Source organism: Ptychodera flava, chromosome 4, assembly GCF_041260155.1.
Source record: "Ptychodera flava strain L36383 chromosome 4, AS_Pfla_20210202, whole genome shotgun sequence".
NCBI lineage: Eukaryota > Metazoa > Hemichordata > Enteropneusta > Ptychoderidae > Ptychodera > Ptychodera flava.
Genome location: NC_091931.1, coordinates 31808881 through 31822728, shown reverse-complemented (window position 1 = coordinate 31822728; position 13848 = coordinate 31808881). Strand labels below are relative to the sequence as shown.

Genomic DNA, 13848 nt, shown 5'->3' with positions numbered 1-13848 from the left:
TTGATATAGTTTTTATTCCCTCGCAAGTAGGCTACTCACTTCATTTCAGAATGTGCCATTATGTTCGTTTCCACAAAAAAGCCAAGGATTTATAATTATTTGATGATTTAGATTAAATACTAGCCATCAAAACAATGTCACGCCTAACACATTTATTTATTGCTTTGTTTGTGCTTATAACGCCGATAAGGCAAAGATAACTAGCGAACACGAAAACGCCAAATCATGGTGGTGTGACCTCAATTTGCATAACTTTACAAACTAAGGGTCACCACCACCATGACCCTATTCATGCTACTGTACGCATTTGCAGAAAACATCTTGGTCACAGCACTGCGAATACACACTTTCCCACCGGTGAACCGTCCATTTCACCGAGAGTATAGCTTTGAGAAATACACGTTGAAGTATGATGTTTTAAATTGACCGCCTGATCAAGTACCTCATACATACATAATTAATACAAATACGCGAGCACGTGTCTTCTTTCAGCTGCGAGCCGGCATAATTACGACTGAACAACCAACATGGCTGCCTGCATGAATATCGCGAAGCTGCTGTGGCACAAACGTAAACTGCTGGTTTTGGTGTTGACTCCGATTCTACTGTGCCCACTGCCGATAATAATCCAAGATACGGTAGGTAACGATGACGTTTGATTAATGAGCTAATCACCTCCGCTTTTGACCGTTCTCCGATCCGGTGAACGATCTAGCGGTCCCTGTACTACGGCGTTTATAATAGCTCACTACGGCTACGCTACGTACTGTCGTACATGTAAAACGTGATGCTGTGTGCGGTCGATGTCAGTTTAATAACTTGACCGTGACTCCATCAAACCATGGGTGTCAGCCCAGTCGACGTGTCACTACAAAAAATCAAAACCGATACATACTATAGCCTACACCGCCAACTAGCTACATATACAATGTAACATTATTACAAGTTGCATGCAAGCTATATGATCGACCCTTACGGGCCATTGCCAGAGCTCATTAAAGCTTTGAGTGATGCGCATCGCGGATAGACTCTGTCACAATTATGTTGTGGTAGCCGGCATGTGTTCGGTTCGATTCCTGTCGCGTATCTCTATCTGTGTTGCGTAATATCATGTAACATTAAATACCGTATTGGACTGTGGAGGCGTGCTGTGTAGTACTGACAGCGGCGGTGTGACCCTCGCCATCTGCATCGTGCTTTATATTGAATAGCCGAAGTCGTGAAGGTTACCTCCCTGTCCGGACAACATGGAGGTGGCCTTTTACAAGGCTGAAGGGCTTCCTGCCACGCGGCCGAGGAAACAGTTGGTGCCTTTACTTGCGTGCTGAAAGTTCGCTCTTCCGTGAAACTGCGATCATGTGAAAGTCTGTTTTTAAAAGCTTGTCAAACATCGTACGCGAAAGTGAAGAAAATACAACAAAACAAACTAGGTTTTATATTGTGTACACGTATTTTCTTTTATTCCTGAATGAAAGCACCGGAAGCATGAGTGCATGCATGGACAGAGAGCGTGCATGCGGTATTCACTGCGAATCATGTGATTATAGTGCGGAAATGAAAGTCCAAATGAGCGTGTATCTACTCACATTGGATTTAAACCCGTTATCAGTTCACAATTAGCATAGCCCAGTTGAACTTCGTCAAAAGTATAGCCCAATATTTCGTGAGTGTCCACTCTCAAAATTATCAGATCCTCAGTGACTCCATTTTGATGCATCTAAGCTTACATCCCGCATTGCCGATCATCAATAGTAACATTTTTGTTTCCGTGTACAATTTCTGGTAGGTAAATCTAGCAGAATTCAGTAATTTTACTTTGATTCATTCATCGAAATTCCTTCAGTGTCCAAGTGGCCAGGCGACCAGCACGAAACTACCAAAAGTGGGGGCCTGGCGATGTCTTACTCAGATTTGAAGAAGATTGACCTATCGCAGCATCAAATCAGTAAGGCCACTACGGACATTGAAAGTTGATAAAAAAGAATCGCGAGTACACAAAATATAAGTATTGGAAATTGTGAGCCGTTTGCCCTGTCAGCGAACCCGTAGGGATACTGATTTGTGAGGTCGTGATACGTCATCTCATGCGTTGTTTTCTACTTGTCACGGGAACCTTTCTTACAGAGATGAAGGAGCGTAACCATCGAGGGTGAAGACAACTGACGAGCTCGAGAGCTTGGTAAATCACCCTCGTCAAGGTCTCTCAGCAGCGAAGTGCCCTTATGATAATAGACTGCCCCTGAAATCACAGCTCTAAAACTCTAAAACTCTGACAACTTAAAACCTCGTCACTTGCGACGAGATAGAGTTTTGCGTTCATACCATACTGAAAGGGACGTCATTACTCTTTTTAATCCACCAATGGTGGCACTACGGGGGGGGGGGGGGCAAATCCCGACTCGGGGTCGAAGTTTTCATTCGAGCTTGACGGCATTGAAGAATTTTTGTTCAGACTCGGACGCATGTTTTCGCATTTTCTGTAAATTTTCTGTAAAACAACATTGGTTTCGAGATAATCTAAAGTAACCTCTATACCAAAGATTACGAGAAATGATGAGTCAACGAGTGAGTCTCTCTCTCTCTCTCTCTCTCTCTCTCTCTCTCTCTCTCTCTCTCTCTCTCTTCCCTTCTCCTCTTCCCCTTTTCCTCCCTAGGGTATCAAATACAGTTCTTTCGATGCAACATTTAAATGTCTCTAATCTACAAATAGTAGATCAAAACGACCGATGGCGGGAAGATCAGCGTTATAATTAGGCTATTGTTCATAGTTTATTTATGAGGAACTATTAAAGTAATCAGAAATCCGATCATGTCTATTTTTACTACATTGTCATCGCAACAGACCCCTGACCTTGGCGCGATCGATGCACCACACCACACGCATGAAATCGTCGAACACAGAAACGGTAAATTGGAAAGACTTCAATTGTACAGATATCGAGCTCTGTGTGGCATCATTTTGTAATACAATGTAAGGAATTAATAGTAAATACTTACAAACAAACTCTCTTATTTAAGTTCAAATTTTCATTATTTAGCAAACAATAGTCGTTTAAAATTATTATTTGTAAACCATGGATCTCCATAACTTTCACTACTTGCAATGGTTTATTGACAATCCCTTCAACTTTGAATTCTATGTACATAGTCGGGAATTCCCATCAACCAGAGTGCCTGATATGCGTTACCACAAAACAATTAACGTAATGATTATGTATAAAATTATACTGTGGAAGATTAATTATATGTATATCATTCCTACTAAGCAATATGTCTGGTACGTAGGGAATGGCAAATCGCCATTTATATACATACATTTTGTACACAATTCATTATATATATATAGAGAGAGAGAGAGAGAGAGAGAGAGAGAGAGAGAGAGAGAGAGAGACTCTATCTGAGGATTGCAAGATGCATGAAACTTAAGTAATAGATTTCATTACTTTGTACTTGAAGTAATCTGTTTATTTATATATATATATATATATATATATATATATATATATATATATATATATACACACACACACACACACACACACACACACACACATATATATATATATATATATATATATATATATATATATATATATATATATATATATATATATATTACATTGTGATATATGTGACGATCGCAATTCCTCGCTCTCTTTTCAGGCCGCATTATGTGCTTATGCTGTGTTGATAATAGCGATTTACTGGATGACGGAGGTGCTGCCGATCGCTCTCACCGCACTCCTACCAGTTTTGTTGTTTCCCCTCCTCGGGGTCATGCACTCAGCTCAGGTGAGCGCCAACTACATGAAGGACATCATCATGACCATGATTGGCGCCTTCTTCGTCGCCGATGCCATGGAGCACTGGAATATCCACCGCAGATTCGCCCTCCGGATTCTATGCCATACAGCTTCCACACCCAGGTGGTGAGTAGATGAGACGAGAAGGTAGATTACTCCTTTTTACCCCTTTACGACATAAATGATATCATTCTTGGAGTAATCCCTCTCACCCCTTTACGACATATAACGACAGAATAGATTAATCCCTTGGGCCCCTTTACACCATAAATGGGGACTTTCTTCATTATCGGCATATGGACACTCGATGGCATTTCTCCTGGGATTAAGATGTTTCCCGCCAACCGCATCCTGTTGCCTATTGATTACCACTACCAGCCACAAAAGCCATCCGCCAAGCCGACACGTTCTAAAAATTCCATCACGCGACGTGTGTGTAAGACAGGCCAAAACGGTTTTTATCATGATGGGAAACCCCCTCTACTAGGCAATAGTGTCCCCAGCACCCTCATCGGTTTCACGGTACTATGAGACCGCCCTTTCTAGAGACAAATGCGATGTTTTTGGTATTTAGTATTGTCTGAGAATATTGTTCGGTAGAAGAGAAGAGCGGTCTACTCAAAGTTCCTTCAACCGCCATGCCGCATGATGGCGTAACAAAATTCCCGCCTTCTATCAGAAATATATTCCAATAAATCTAACGAACACTAACAGTAAGTAAACGACAAAGTTTCGGCGTTTAGGTCTTGCTACACCTCCAGATCATTTTGAGTTATAAATTGATATTAAGAAAGCATTTCGATTTTCCCTGATCATAATGAATATCAGTTCAAAGCGGTGATGTGGTTCTTGTGTAGCAATAGTCGAAATGATTTGTGAACAAGTCCGAGGGTGAACGACTCTCATATTCAACACCGAGAAGCAAAAATTAGAATGATTATCCTACGTAAAGTTTGTAACTTTAAAACAAAACTGACTCCAAGGGAGTTGGAAAAGAAATGTTTAAGTCGGTTCTTTTTTTTCATGACCACTGCTTGCTCACAGTGCCGAAAATGAAAAACGATTTATGCATACTATTTAAACAGTTCGTCGAGCTGTGTGATGGGGTAAATGGTACATGTTTTCGTGTTTGAAATCTTAGAATAATCCTGTCGAACAAGTAAGTAATATATTGCGATATCTGAGCCAGAAACTGTTAATGTCTAAAAAGGGACAAATGAAATCCTGCAGTTTGTGCGCGATTTCTATACATGTGCAAGCTTGTTGTTCGGATTTTGGCAGGCGACAGTGTTCTGCCTCGTAATTAAAAAAACGTCGTCGCTAATTAGAGTCCCCACTTCCATTATGTCTTATTTCTATAATATACTTCTAGGTTGATGTTTGGTCTGATGACAACCACAAGTTTCCTGGCCATGTGGATGAGTAACTCTGTTGTGACGTCAATGATGGTTCCTTTGGCAGTCGCCATATTGAAAGAAATCAACGTTAAACGCACGGTAAGTACCGCTACGACGATTTACAGGCCCATGCCGCTACGATTGGGAGTACTTGTTTATCATCAAACTACGCATCAAAGCCAACTTTGTACAGCACATGATAAAATTTCCAAACGATGAGTGTTTATAACACGATTCAAAATCTATTATTAAGACAGTACGCACCTCGAAAGTGAAAGACTTATACTTTTGCTCCGGCTTTCCTCAGTGAAACTTTCAACAATTCTCTTGCCAAATAAGTATAAAAATCAGGCTCACCGTGCAAATTTTGGTAGTAGAGAAGCAAATTTTCTGACATTTACCCGGACATGTATTTAAAATTCAAATGGCCACCATCCCTGTGTTAACTATATAGTGGAAAATACAATTTTCAAAATATTAAGATGGTGAAAATATGTCTTGCCCAAGAGCTTAAAAATGAGAATGGTAGATCAGTAAAGAATTGTCAAAATTTGAGATTCCGAATATCTATCCCCGACGCGCATTCTACCCTAAGCTGTATGATACTTTCACATTTCTATCGTATCCTCTAAAGTTGGCGTGTGCTCAAGTTGCTGCTTCATTTGACATGGTATGACAAACTCCACTTTTAGTCCATATAATTATTGTCCGTCTTCGGTAATCAATGCAGTAACCCGAAGGTATTATGACATTCCTGGTAAAATAAGATTTCGCCTTAACCCTTTGAGTGCTGCCAATTTTTCCCACCAAAATTTAGGTGCAACATTTTACCAATTTTTCATGAATTTTTCTTTGACACTTTGACGATTTTGGACCACACTGACATGTCTTTTCATGATCCATAGCTTTTGATCAAAATATTTTTGGAAAAATCTAAAATAAAATTTCTGGCACTGAAAAAAAAACTGGCCGGGTGATAGTATATAAAGGAGACAAATTCAAAGATTTAAAGCGATTGTTTTCTGCTCTCAGTTAATTAGTTGTTGTAATGTTTCTTATATATTCCCTCTAGGAGAGTCAACTACCAAGGGTTGCCAATGGTGACGCAGACTTGGAACTTCAGAAGGACCATGAAGAGTCAAAACCGTAATTAATTGATTTTGTCTGATTGGTTGATTGATTGATTGATTGATTGATTGGAGTTTGTCGCGTTTGGCTCGGGCATTATCAATATTACCTCCATAGGCACCATGCCTTGGGCAGGCAACAAATCCCAATCTTGCCCTAGTGTCACCATGTGTTATTTTAAAATACAGTGTATTCAGTTTTGTTATTAATGAATGACTGATCAAGGCGTAAGTGTTTTTACAGCAATTTCAATGTAGTTTCATCCTCTCCATCTACGGAAAGTGTTCATATTAAAGTGCATAGCAGTATTTAAAAAAATAAATATGTATAGGTATAAACTATGACATGTGTATTTATTTGTGTACATTACTTATCTATTTATTTATTTATTTATTTATTTATTTCGTTGGTTTCTTTCATTTCTTACATTCCAGAATCGCCAGCGTTACGTCTGCCACTGAACAGACTCCGGCATCAAAGAGTGGCGTGTCAGACGATGACTTTAAAAACCTGAGCAAAGGCCTTGTGTTGTGTGTGGCCTACGCGGCGAACATCGGAGGTACAGCGACACTGTATGGTACTTCGTCAAATATTGTCATGACAGGTCAATTGGAGAGGTAAGTCAATTTAGTAAATTGTTTCGCGCTGGAGATGTCGTACTTATAGTTGTAGTGTAGTGTGGTGTGGTGTGGTGTGGTTTAGTGTTGTGTAGTGTAGTGTGGTGTGGTATAGTGAAGTGTAGTGTGGTGCGGTTTATTGTAATGTAGTGTAGTGTAGTGTGGTTTAATGTTGTGTAGTGTAGTATGATGTAGTGGTGTGGTGTGTTGTGGTGTAGTGTGGTGTGGTGCGGTAAGTGAGTGTAGTGTAGTGTAGTGTGGTGTGGTTTAGTGTAGTGTAGTGTGGTTTAGTTCAGTGTGGTGCAGCGGAGTGCAGTGTAGTTGTAGTTGTAGTACCAGTAGTAATACTAGTGCTAGCGATAGTAATAGTAACAACCGCAAAACGTTGTACAAGGTTATTCATCCCGAAAACAATAATCCTCAATGATAATAAGTCGGTTACACCCAAGGGGGACGAATGAAGGGTATTTCGTGCTCGGCATCACGTGACTAAGCGTCGCGTCCGTCACTTTGATAACTGATGTAGGTGATGTTATTTCAGGATTTTATTAAGTTTGCACTGGGGTCCGAAGGAGATGTTTGTTTTCACATTTCAAGAAGGAAATGTAAATTTTATCGCCCACAATTATGTTCAATCCCCATCCCTCGAGAGGGGGTTAACTCAACAAAAGACGTTCTCCGAAGCATCGAGTAAAATTGACGTGTCATATACTACGATATTATCACAAAAAGCTGTCTATGCTTCAAAAGTTTTGAAAATTCCTCGTCGAAAGGAGGCACAAGGGAAATCTGTAGCCGGCTAAGGCGCCGCAATTTGTGTAAAGTTAACCAAATTGTGTTTGTTGTGTGTTATGAATTTTAATCTGTATGTTCCTTTACAGTCTATACGGTTACGAAGCCACCGTTGACTTCGGTACATGGTTCGCGTATGGGTTCCCGAACCAACTGATAATCCTAATAATCGCGTGGTTGGTTTTACAATGGAGATTCCTTGATCTTAGGTAAGACTACCGAACACCTGAATCTGGCAAATGCATGGAACGTCGTGCTTGTTTGTCGAGCGCCCTCAACGGTTAATTTGTGTCGGTGCCAAATATTTCAGTACACCGCCATGTCTGCTGGGAGCACAGAAAGGGAAATTCGCGAGTTCACCTATATCATATGTGTTCTCTTTGTCAGAATTTGTCGTTCATTAACGCGTGATATTTATTGAAAGGTACTCTCTAAGAACCCAGTGTGGTTTCCTTGTCATTTGAAATTAAATATAGCCGTAGATTCTGTGTGTTTAAAACTCTAAGGTAAACCAATTTTACTCAAAAAGATGTTGTCGAAAACATAATTTTGAATGCAATTTTCAAATTTAGTCCATGCAAACTATAGAGCAGTAAGTTATTTCGCCAAACTCCCTGAGGCACATTCCCAAAAGATGAGCCAGAAACAGCGGTTGTATGATATATACATGTAATTATCTCATTTTAGGAGATCAAGTTCGAGCAGTTGAAACACGGTTGCAACAGGATAATCTGTATAGTTCCCTACAAGTAAAACAGCGAATATGGTCATTTATACCATCACAACCGCAATGCGTACATGTCACATGATTACGTCACAATATCTTATTAACTGATTTCTGTTTCCAACACATTGCAGAGGCTTGTTTAAACTGTGCAGACGATCGCGAAATAGGCGACGAAAGCACCACGTGCCCTCAGATGCCGAACTCATCATACGTAAACAATACGCAGAGCTGGGTAAAATGACGTATGTCTGGTTTAGTTGTTGATCATTTATCTGCCTTATGATATAAGTGTCGCGGTTTTGCTATCTATCTTCCAATATACAAATACAAGTGTGATAACTTTTTGATCAATTTCATTCTTCATTCTCAGCTGGTTTTCACTGTAACAGTCCGAAGAATTTCCCTATCCTAAATCGGTATAACTGACATGTTTAGCTATATTATTGATCGTGCCCACAAAATTTGACAAATTTGTAACACTATTACTATGAGCACGTGATATGACAATGGACCAGTAACAATTGAATTTATTTTCTTTGTCTTTGACAGATGGGCGGAGGTGATTGTTTTGGTTCATTTCATAGCGCTGTCGTTACTATGGTTGACCTATTCGCCTAGATTCATCCCAGGCTGGTCATCGCTTTTTTCTCACCAGTAAGAAATTCCATTTTGTCCACGTTCGAATGAAACTATGAATGTTAAGGTAGTATGCGCCTCGAAAGTGAAAGACTTTAACATTTGCTCAAACTTTCAAAATCAAGAATAAAAATCGGGGGTCACCTTGCAAATTTTGGTACTAGACAAACAAATAACTGAAGATTTACCGATATTTAAAATTCAAAATGGCCGCCATCCCTGTGCAAACTGTATGGAGAAAAATAAATTTTTCGAATTTCGAAAAAATAAGTACTGTGAAAAGGTTCCATACACCAAGAGCTTTAAAATGAACCCCCACAAGTGGTGTACCAGAAAGGAATTGTAAAAGTTTGAGAGTCCAAATATCTGTCACCGAGGCACAATAAATCAGAAATGAATCGCCTTCATCCATATGGCGTCCGAGGTATCAATAAATTTGAAAGTTGGCTAACTTCCTCTTCCAGCATTTGATCGGTCAAAATCGTGAATAGTGCTGCGATCGACTCACAGTCTTCATACTACCAAAGAAAGCTTGCATTTGTATAGAGAAAACGAAAGTAGGAGTAACTTTATCACATCTCGGACATGATTACATTTAATGGAGAATTTTGGCGTCGGAACATTTCTTTGCGAATGTTGTACCCTCCGATGTGAGTAATTGTATCAACAGTGAGTTTGTGATGCCAGATTTTTCTGTATTAATTATTATTATTATTCGCGTTTGTTCTGTCAGATACGTCACCTCCTCTACAGCAACAATGGCCGTGGTGATATCGTTAGCTCTGATACCTTCTTCCAAGCCAAACTTCTTAAAATGTGGTCGAAATCAAAGTTTTAATGTTGAGGGTAAGTTTCCGCATAGCTCTGCCAATGCTTAAAGGAATCAAGAACATTATTCAGGCAGATTATAGGTGAACTGTATGCAGTGCTTGAATATCTCCTTGTGTACAAAATACTGCCAAATGATTTTGGATCCCAATCATCGATTTTGTAGCTTGATGTTATAGTCTCGAAACGTGCCCGATGTCACAAATTGCACTATACTAGAGTATAATGTGTACCTGTATACTTGCAAGCCCTAGGGTATCAGTTTCTAGCTACAGTTTTTAGTAACAGTGTTTTAAAAAACTAATCTACGGAAAATCTCTGTCGTCTTCAAATTCTTCAGAAGAAAACGCAGATTCTAGTCCAGCGCCGGCCATATTGGACTGGAGACGGGCATCATCAAACATGCGTTGGGAGGTAATCTTTCTGATGGGAGCTGGTTACGCCATAGCTGATGCCTTTGGGGTCAGTACACCGCATATATGTACTACTTGTAAATTGTTTTGCTATTCCAAATTTTGAAACTTTCGCCCTTCATGTATTAGTCTTTTATCAATGATCTTTCAGTGTACCTTATGAACATTATTTCCGTCTTAAAGCACGAGCTTTCAGTTGACCGAAAAAAAAACCTTTTTAGCGTTCTGCTATCTGTAGAACCCGGCATGATTGTCCAGAGTCAAGTCATTTCTCATCAACTTCCTCACGATACGCTTTCAGAAATGCTGTGTCTCCACTGTTTTCCGCCTGCGGGCGCTTATCTCCCGACTGGCGTTGTGTTCTGTCTAGAGGGACTGTGGTTCTGCCAAGTATTCTAAGCTCATCCATCATTCAAAGATGTACTCTTTCACAAATAGTCGAATGCACGTTGTTGCGGAGAATATCGGAGATTACTGGTTCTTGTATGCTTTGACGTTCCGGCGCAGCTCCGTGAAAAGTCGGGCGGTAATTAATTGTCACCGTTTTATCCCTCACAGGAATCTGGGCTGTCGGACTATCTCGCTGAACAGTTCAAAGTCTTTGCAACCATACCAGCGTGGTCTTTAGTGATAGTTTGCACTGTCCTCATAGCTATTCTAACAGAATTCATCAGTAACACGGCCACAGCGGCCGTATTCCTTCCGATTATCGGTAAAATGGTAAGAAGACATTTCTACCCCTTTTATTAGTATTTTGACCCGTACGTCCAGATAATCGACCGATCACGAACTTCCCGTCACTGCACCTTAAGAGACCGTTTTCTTGGCTGTGCTTGGATAGCGACAACTGGAAATCTGCTGAATCAAATTTGGTGTTGCGCTCTGTCATCAGGACATTTGTATCGCCAAAGTCCCTATACGTAAAAGCCACAGAGCTGATAGGGATATATGAGGGGTCAGTGAAACTTCGACGTGTTGGGACTTGTGTGCCAGGACACACATCAAATCTTATCTATGTGTTTATCAATATTCATCCTAAGTAAACAAACAACATGTCAACAGAGGGTAGCGTGACTTCGAAGCAGCTTCTAATCACCAATATTCAAAACGCGCCCGTTCACGAGTACGTGTGAATACAAATACCAAGAATGTAATGACTCAAAATAAATTGTTTAAAAATTGAGGGATTCCCAACAGATAAAATAAAAAGTCGGGTGGTAATCAATTTTCTGAATGTAGTTTGTAGAAATTCGAATATTCGTGTCATTGCTACCCGTGATTCGCATTGAGCTTTCTTTAGATTGGCTTGAGCCAGAAAAAATAAACGAAAGAAAGAATGACAGCGCACTCGAAGCTGCGAGGTGGCGTCCTACTATGTACGCAGTTTGATTCGTCATATATTGATACTCTTATCATATTTACCAGCTATGATTACTAGTTTTGCTATCATCCGCTTATTGCCACTCTGATCTGAATTTTGTTGCAGGGTGAAAGTATCGGTGTTAACCCGCATTATCTAATGATACCAACCACAGTGGCCAGCTCTTTCGCATTTATGTTGCCCATAGCTACCCCTCCAAATGCCATTGCATTCTCGTATGGAACGTTGACCGTTATGGACATGGTAAGCACAATAGACAGTGCATGTTAATCAGAATTACTCGTAGAAACCCATGTCGCGAGCGACGGAGACACACAGACAGAGATTGTCAGACGTACAAATCGCTTCATAAAATGCTAAGCTTAAAACCAAACTATAGCAAGACGTATTGACAAAATGTGATGCAAATACAGGTATGTAACAATGACACGACGTTCAAAAATCTTGAAAACAAAGATGCTACGATCTTTGAGACAAATGCTTCGCCAGAAGTTGATTGTTTCAAAAATTAGTTACAGCATTTTTAATTTATTTCGTACCGATCCGATTACCCTTTATGGCGTTTGTTCATTATTTCTTTCCTCCAGGTGAAGTGCGGTCTGCTGATCAATCTGGCCAGCTTAGTGGTTGTGAACTTGACCATCAACACCTTTGGGGTCTTCCTCTTCGACCTCAACACATATCCAGCCTGGGCAGGGGGCACCACAATACAACCATCATTGACCGAAAATATCTCCCTGGTTTCGTATTCATAGTAAAGTGGACAAACATAAGCTTAAAATCGCAGGTGATACTTCAGTATAACAAAAATATACCGATACGCAATAAACGGAAAGGGAAGCAATATGCTATATATGAATGATAGGAGGTTAATGTCGAATAGCATGGAAATCTTCAGTGTCTCTTTTTAAAGAACGTTTTCAAAGAAATCGTCTGAGATGTAAATGGTTAGACGTTATTTTTATCGAGTCTTTTCGTATTTGTGTTTCGTGTAATCTTATTGATGTATTTCCAAAACTATGGTGTGTCTGATCCAGTATACATAGTTCACTTAAAAACAAGTACTTCAACCCTGACCTGAGCTGAGCTGAGCTGACCTGACCTGGTCTTATATTGGGTATCCATGTATGCCTGTTGTAAAACTTTGCTTTGTCGCACCGGAGTTCATGCAATACAACGGACAGGTTACGGAAGTTTTTTTTATTAAAATTCCACCAAAGATTTTTTTTTCATTTTTACAGAGCAACACAGGGTGTGATTGTACACATGGCGTTTGTTGCACATAGTATACACACACACACACACACACACACACACACACACTTAAGGAGGAGTTACCCTTTAAACCACGAACTTTTGGTACATTCCAGTATTTCAAGTCTAAATGCTACCTCCAACGGAGTTCTTATAGTCAAGAGAGTGAATAAAAAGATATGTTTATGCGGTCCATAGAAGTTGTTTTTCAGTAGTCGATTTTCGTCGTACATGTTTATACTTTATCGTCAAAAAACGTTTGTTTCGGAGACTTGTTAAACAACGAAATCGACATTAAAATTGTGAGATTCTCTCGATACGAGACGTCTACAAACGTATGAATATTTAGTGTCTTTGTCGTACATTATTGGTTCCCCCGTCGGTCAGTTAATCGAATACCCCTACCTTGCCGTTGGAGGGCGCTAGGATGACGTAAATATGACTCAGACGTCGTCGTCGTCATTGAGTGCGATCGACCTCGAGCTTATAATGTGTAGATAGCTAGTTTCTGGCAACAACTGTATTGAACAGACGAGGCACTATAAAAAAGAAGGTGTCGACAAATCGCTGCCGTCTCTTTTCGAATGACGTGGCATGTCGGGTACTTCTAATAAATCACCCGCCACCTTGGCAAGCTCCTGTTTGTACTGAATGTAACGCTGAGCTGTCATTGTACTGGATAGGTAATAATTATGACGGCGCGTCTGGTACACTTTCGTCACAGTCGACGTGTAAACAAACACTACTCTCGTCATTACCAAACATTTTTCCCATTTTCTCAGGCTGCTTTGTAGGCCAACGCAGTCAATTTTTTGAACGATAAATCGTACAAAATTAATTTAGACTTTACATCGGAATAAATTCAATGAATT

The 13848-nt window shown here is 40.0% G+C and overlaps 1 protein-coding gene across 1 annotated transcript; it reads left to right on the top strand.

Annotated features, from left to right (window-relative positions):
- Window positions 1–250: 250 nt before the first annotated feature.
- On the top strand, window positions 251–13318 carry LOC139131497 (Na(+)/citrate cotransporter-like). The gene is made up of 13 exons (XM_070697581.1): window positions 251–638; window positions 3664–3929; window positions 5176–5299; window positions 6273–6346; window positions 6763–6945; window positions 7827–7946; window positions 8596–8706; window positions 9014–9118; window positions 9834–9946; window positions 10269–10390; window positions 10900–11061; window positions 11828–11965; window positions 12310–13318. The coding sequence occupies exons 1-13, from the start codon at window positions 528–530 to the stop codon at window positions 12475–12477; spliced, it is 1797 nt and encodes a 598-aa protein (XP_070553682.1). The 5' UTR covers window positions 251–527; the 3' UTR covers window positions 12478–13318.
- The last annotated feature ends 530 nt before the right edge of the window (window positions 13319–13848 follow it).

Coding starts and splice junctions, on each gene's coding strand:
- LOC139131497 (XM_070697581.1), top strand. CDS start 528: ATGGCTGCCTGCATGAATATCGCGAAGCTGCTGTGGCACAAACGTAAA. Junction 5,300..6,272: donor AAATCAACGTTAAACGCACG/GTAAGTACCGCT, acceptor TATTCCCTCTAG/GAGAGTCAACTACCAAGGGT. Junction 7,947..8,595: donor TGGAGATTCCTTGATCTTAG/GTAAGACTACCG, acceptor AACACATTGCAG/AGGCTTGTTTAAACTGTGCA.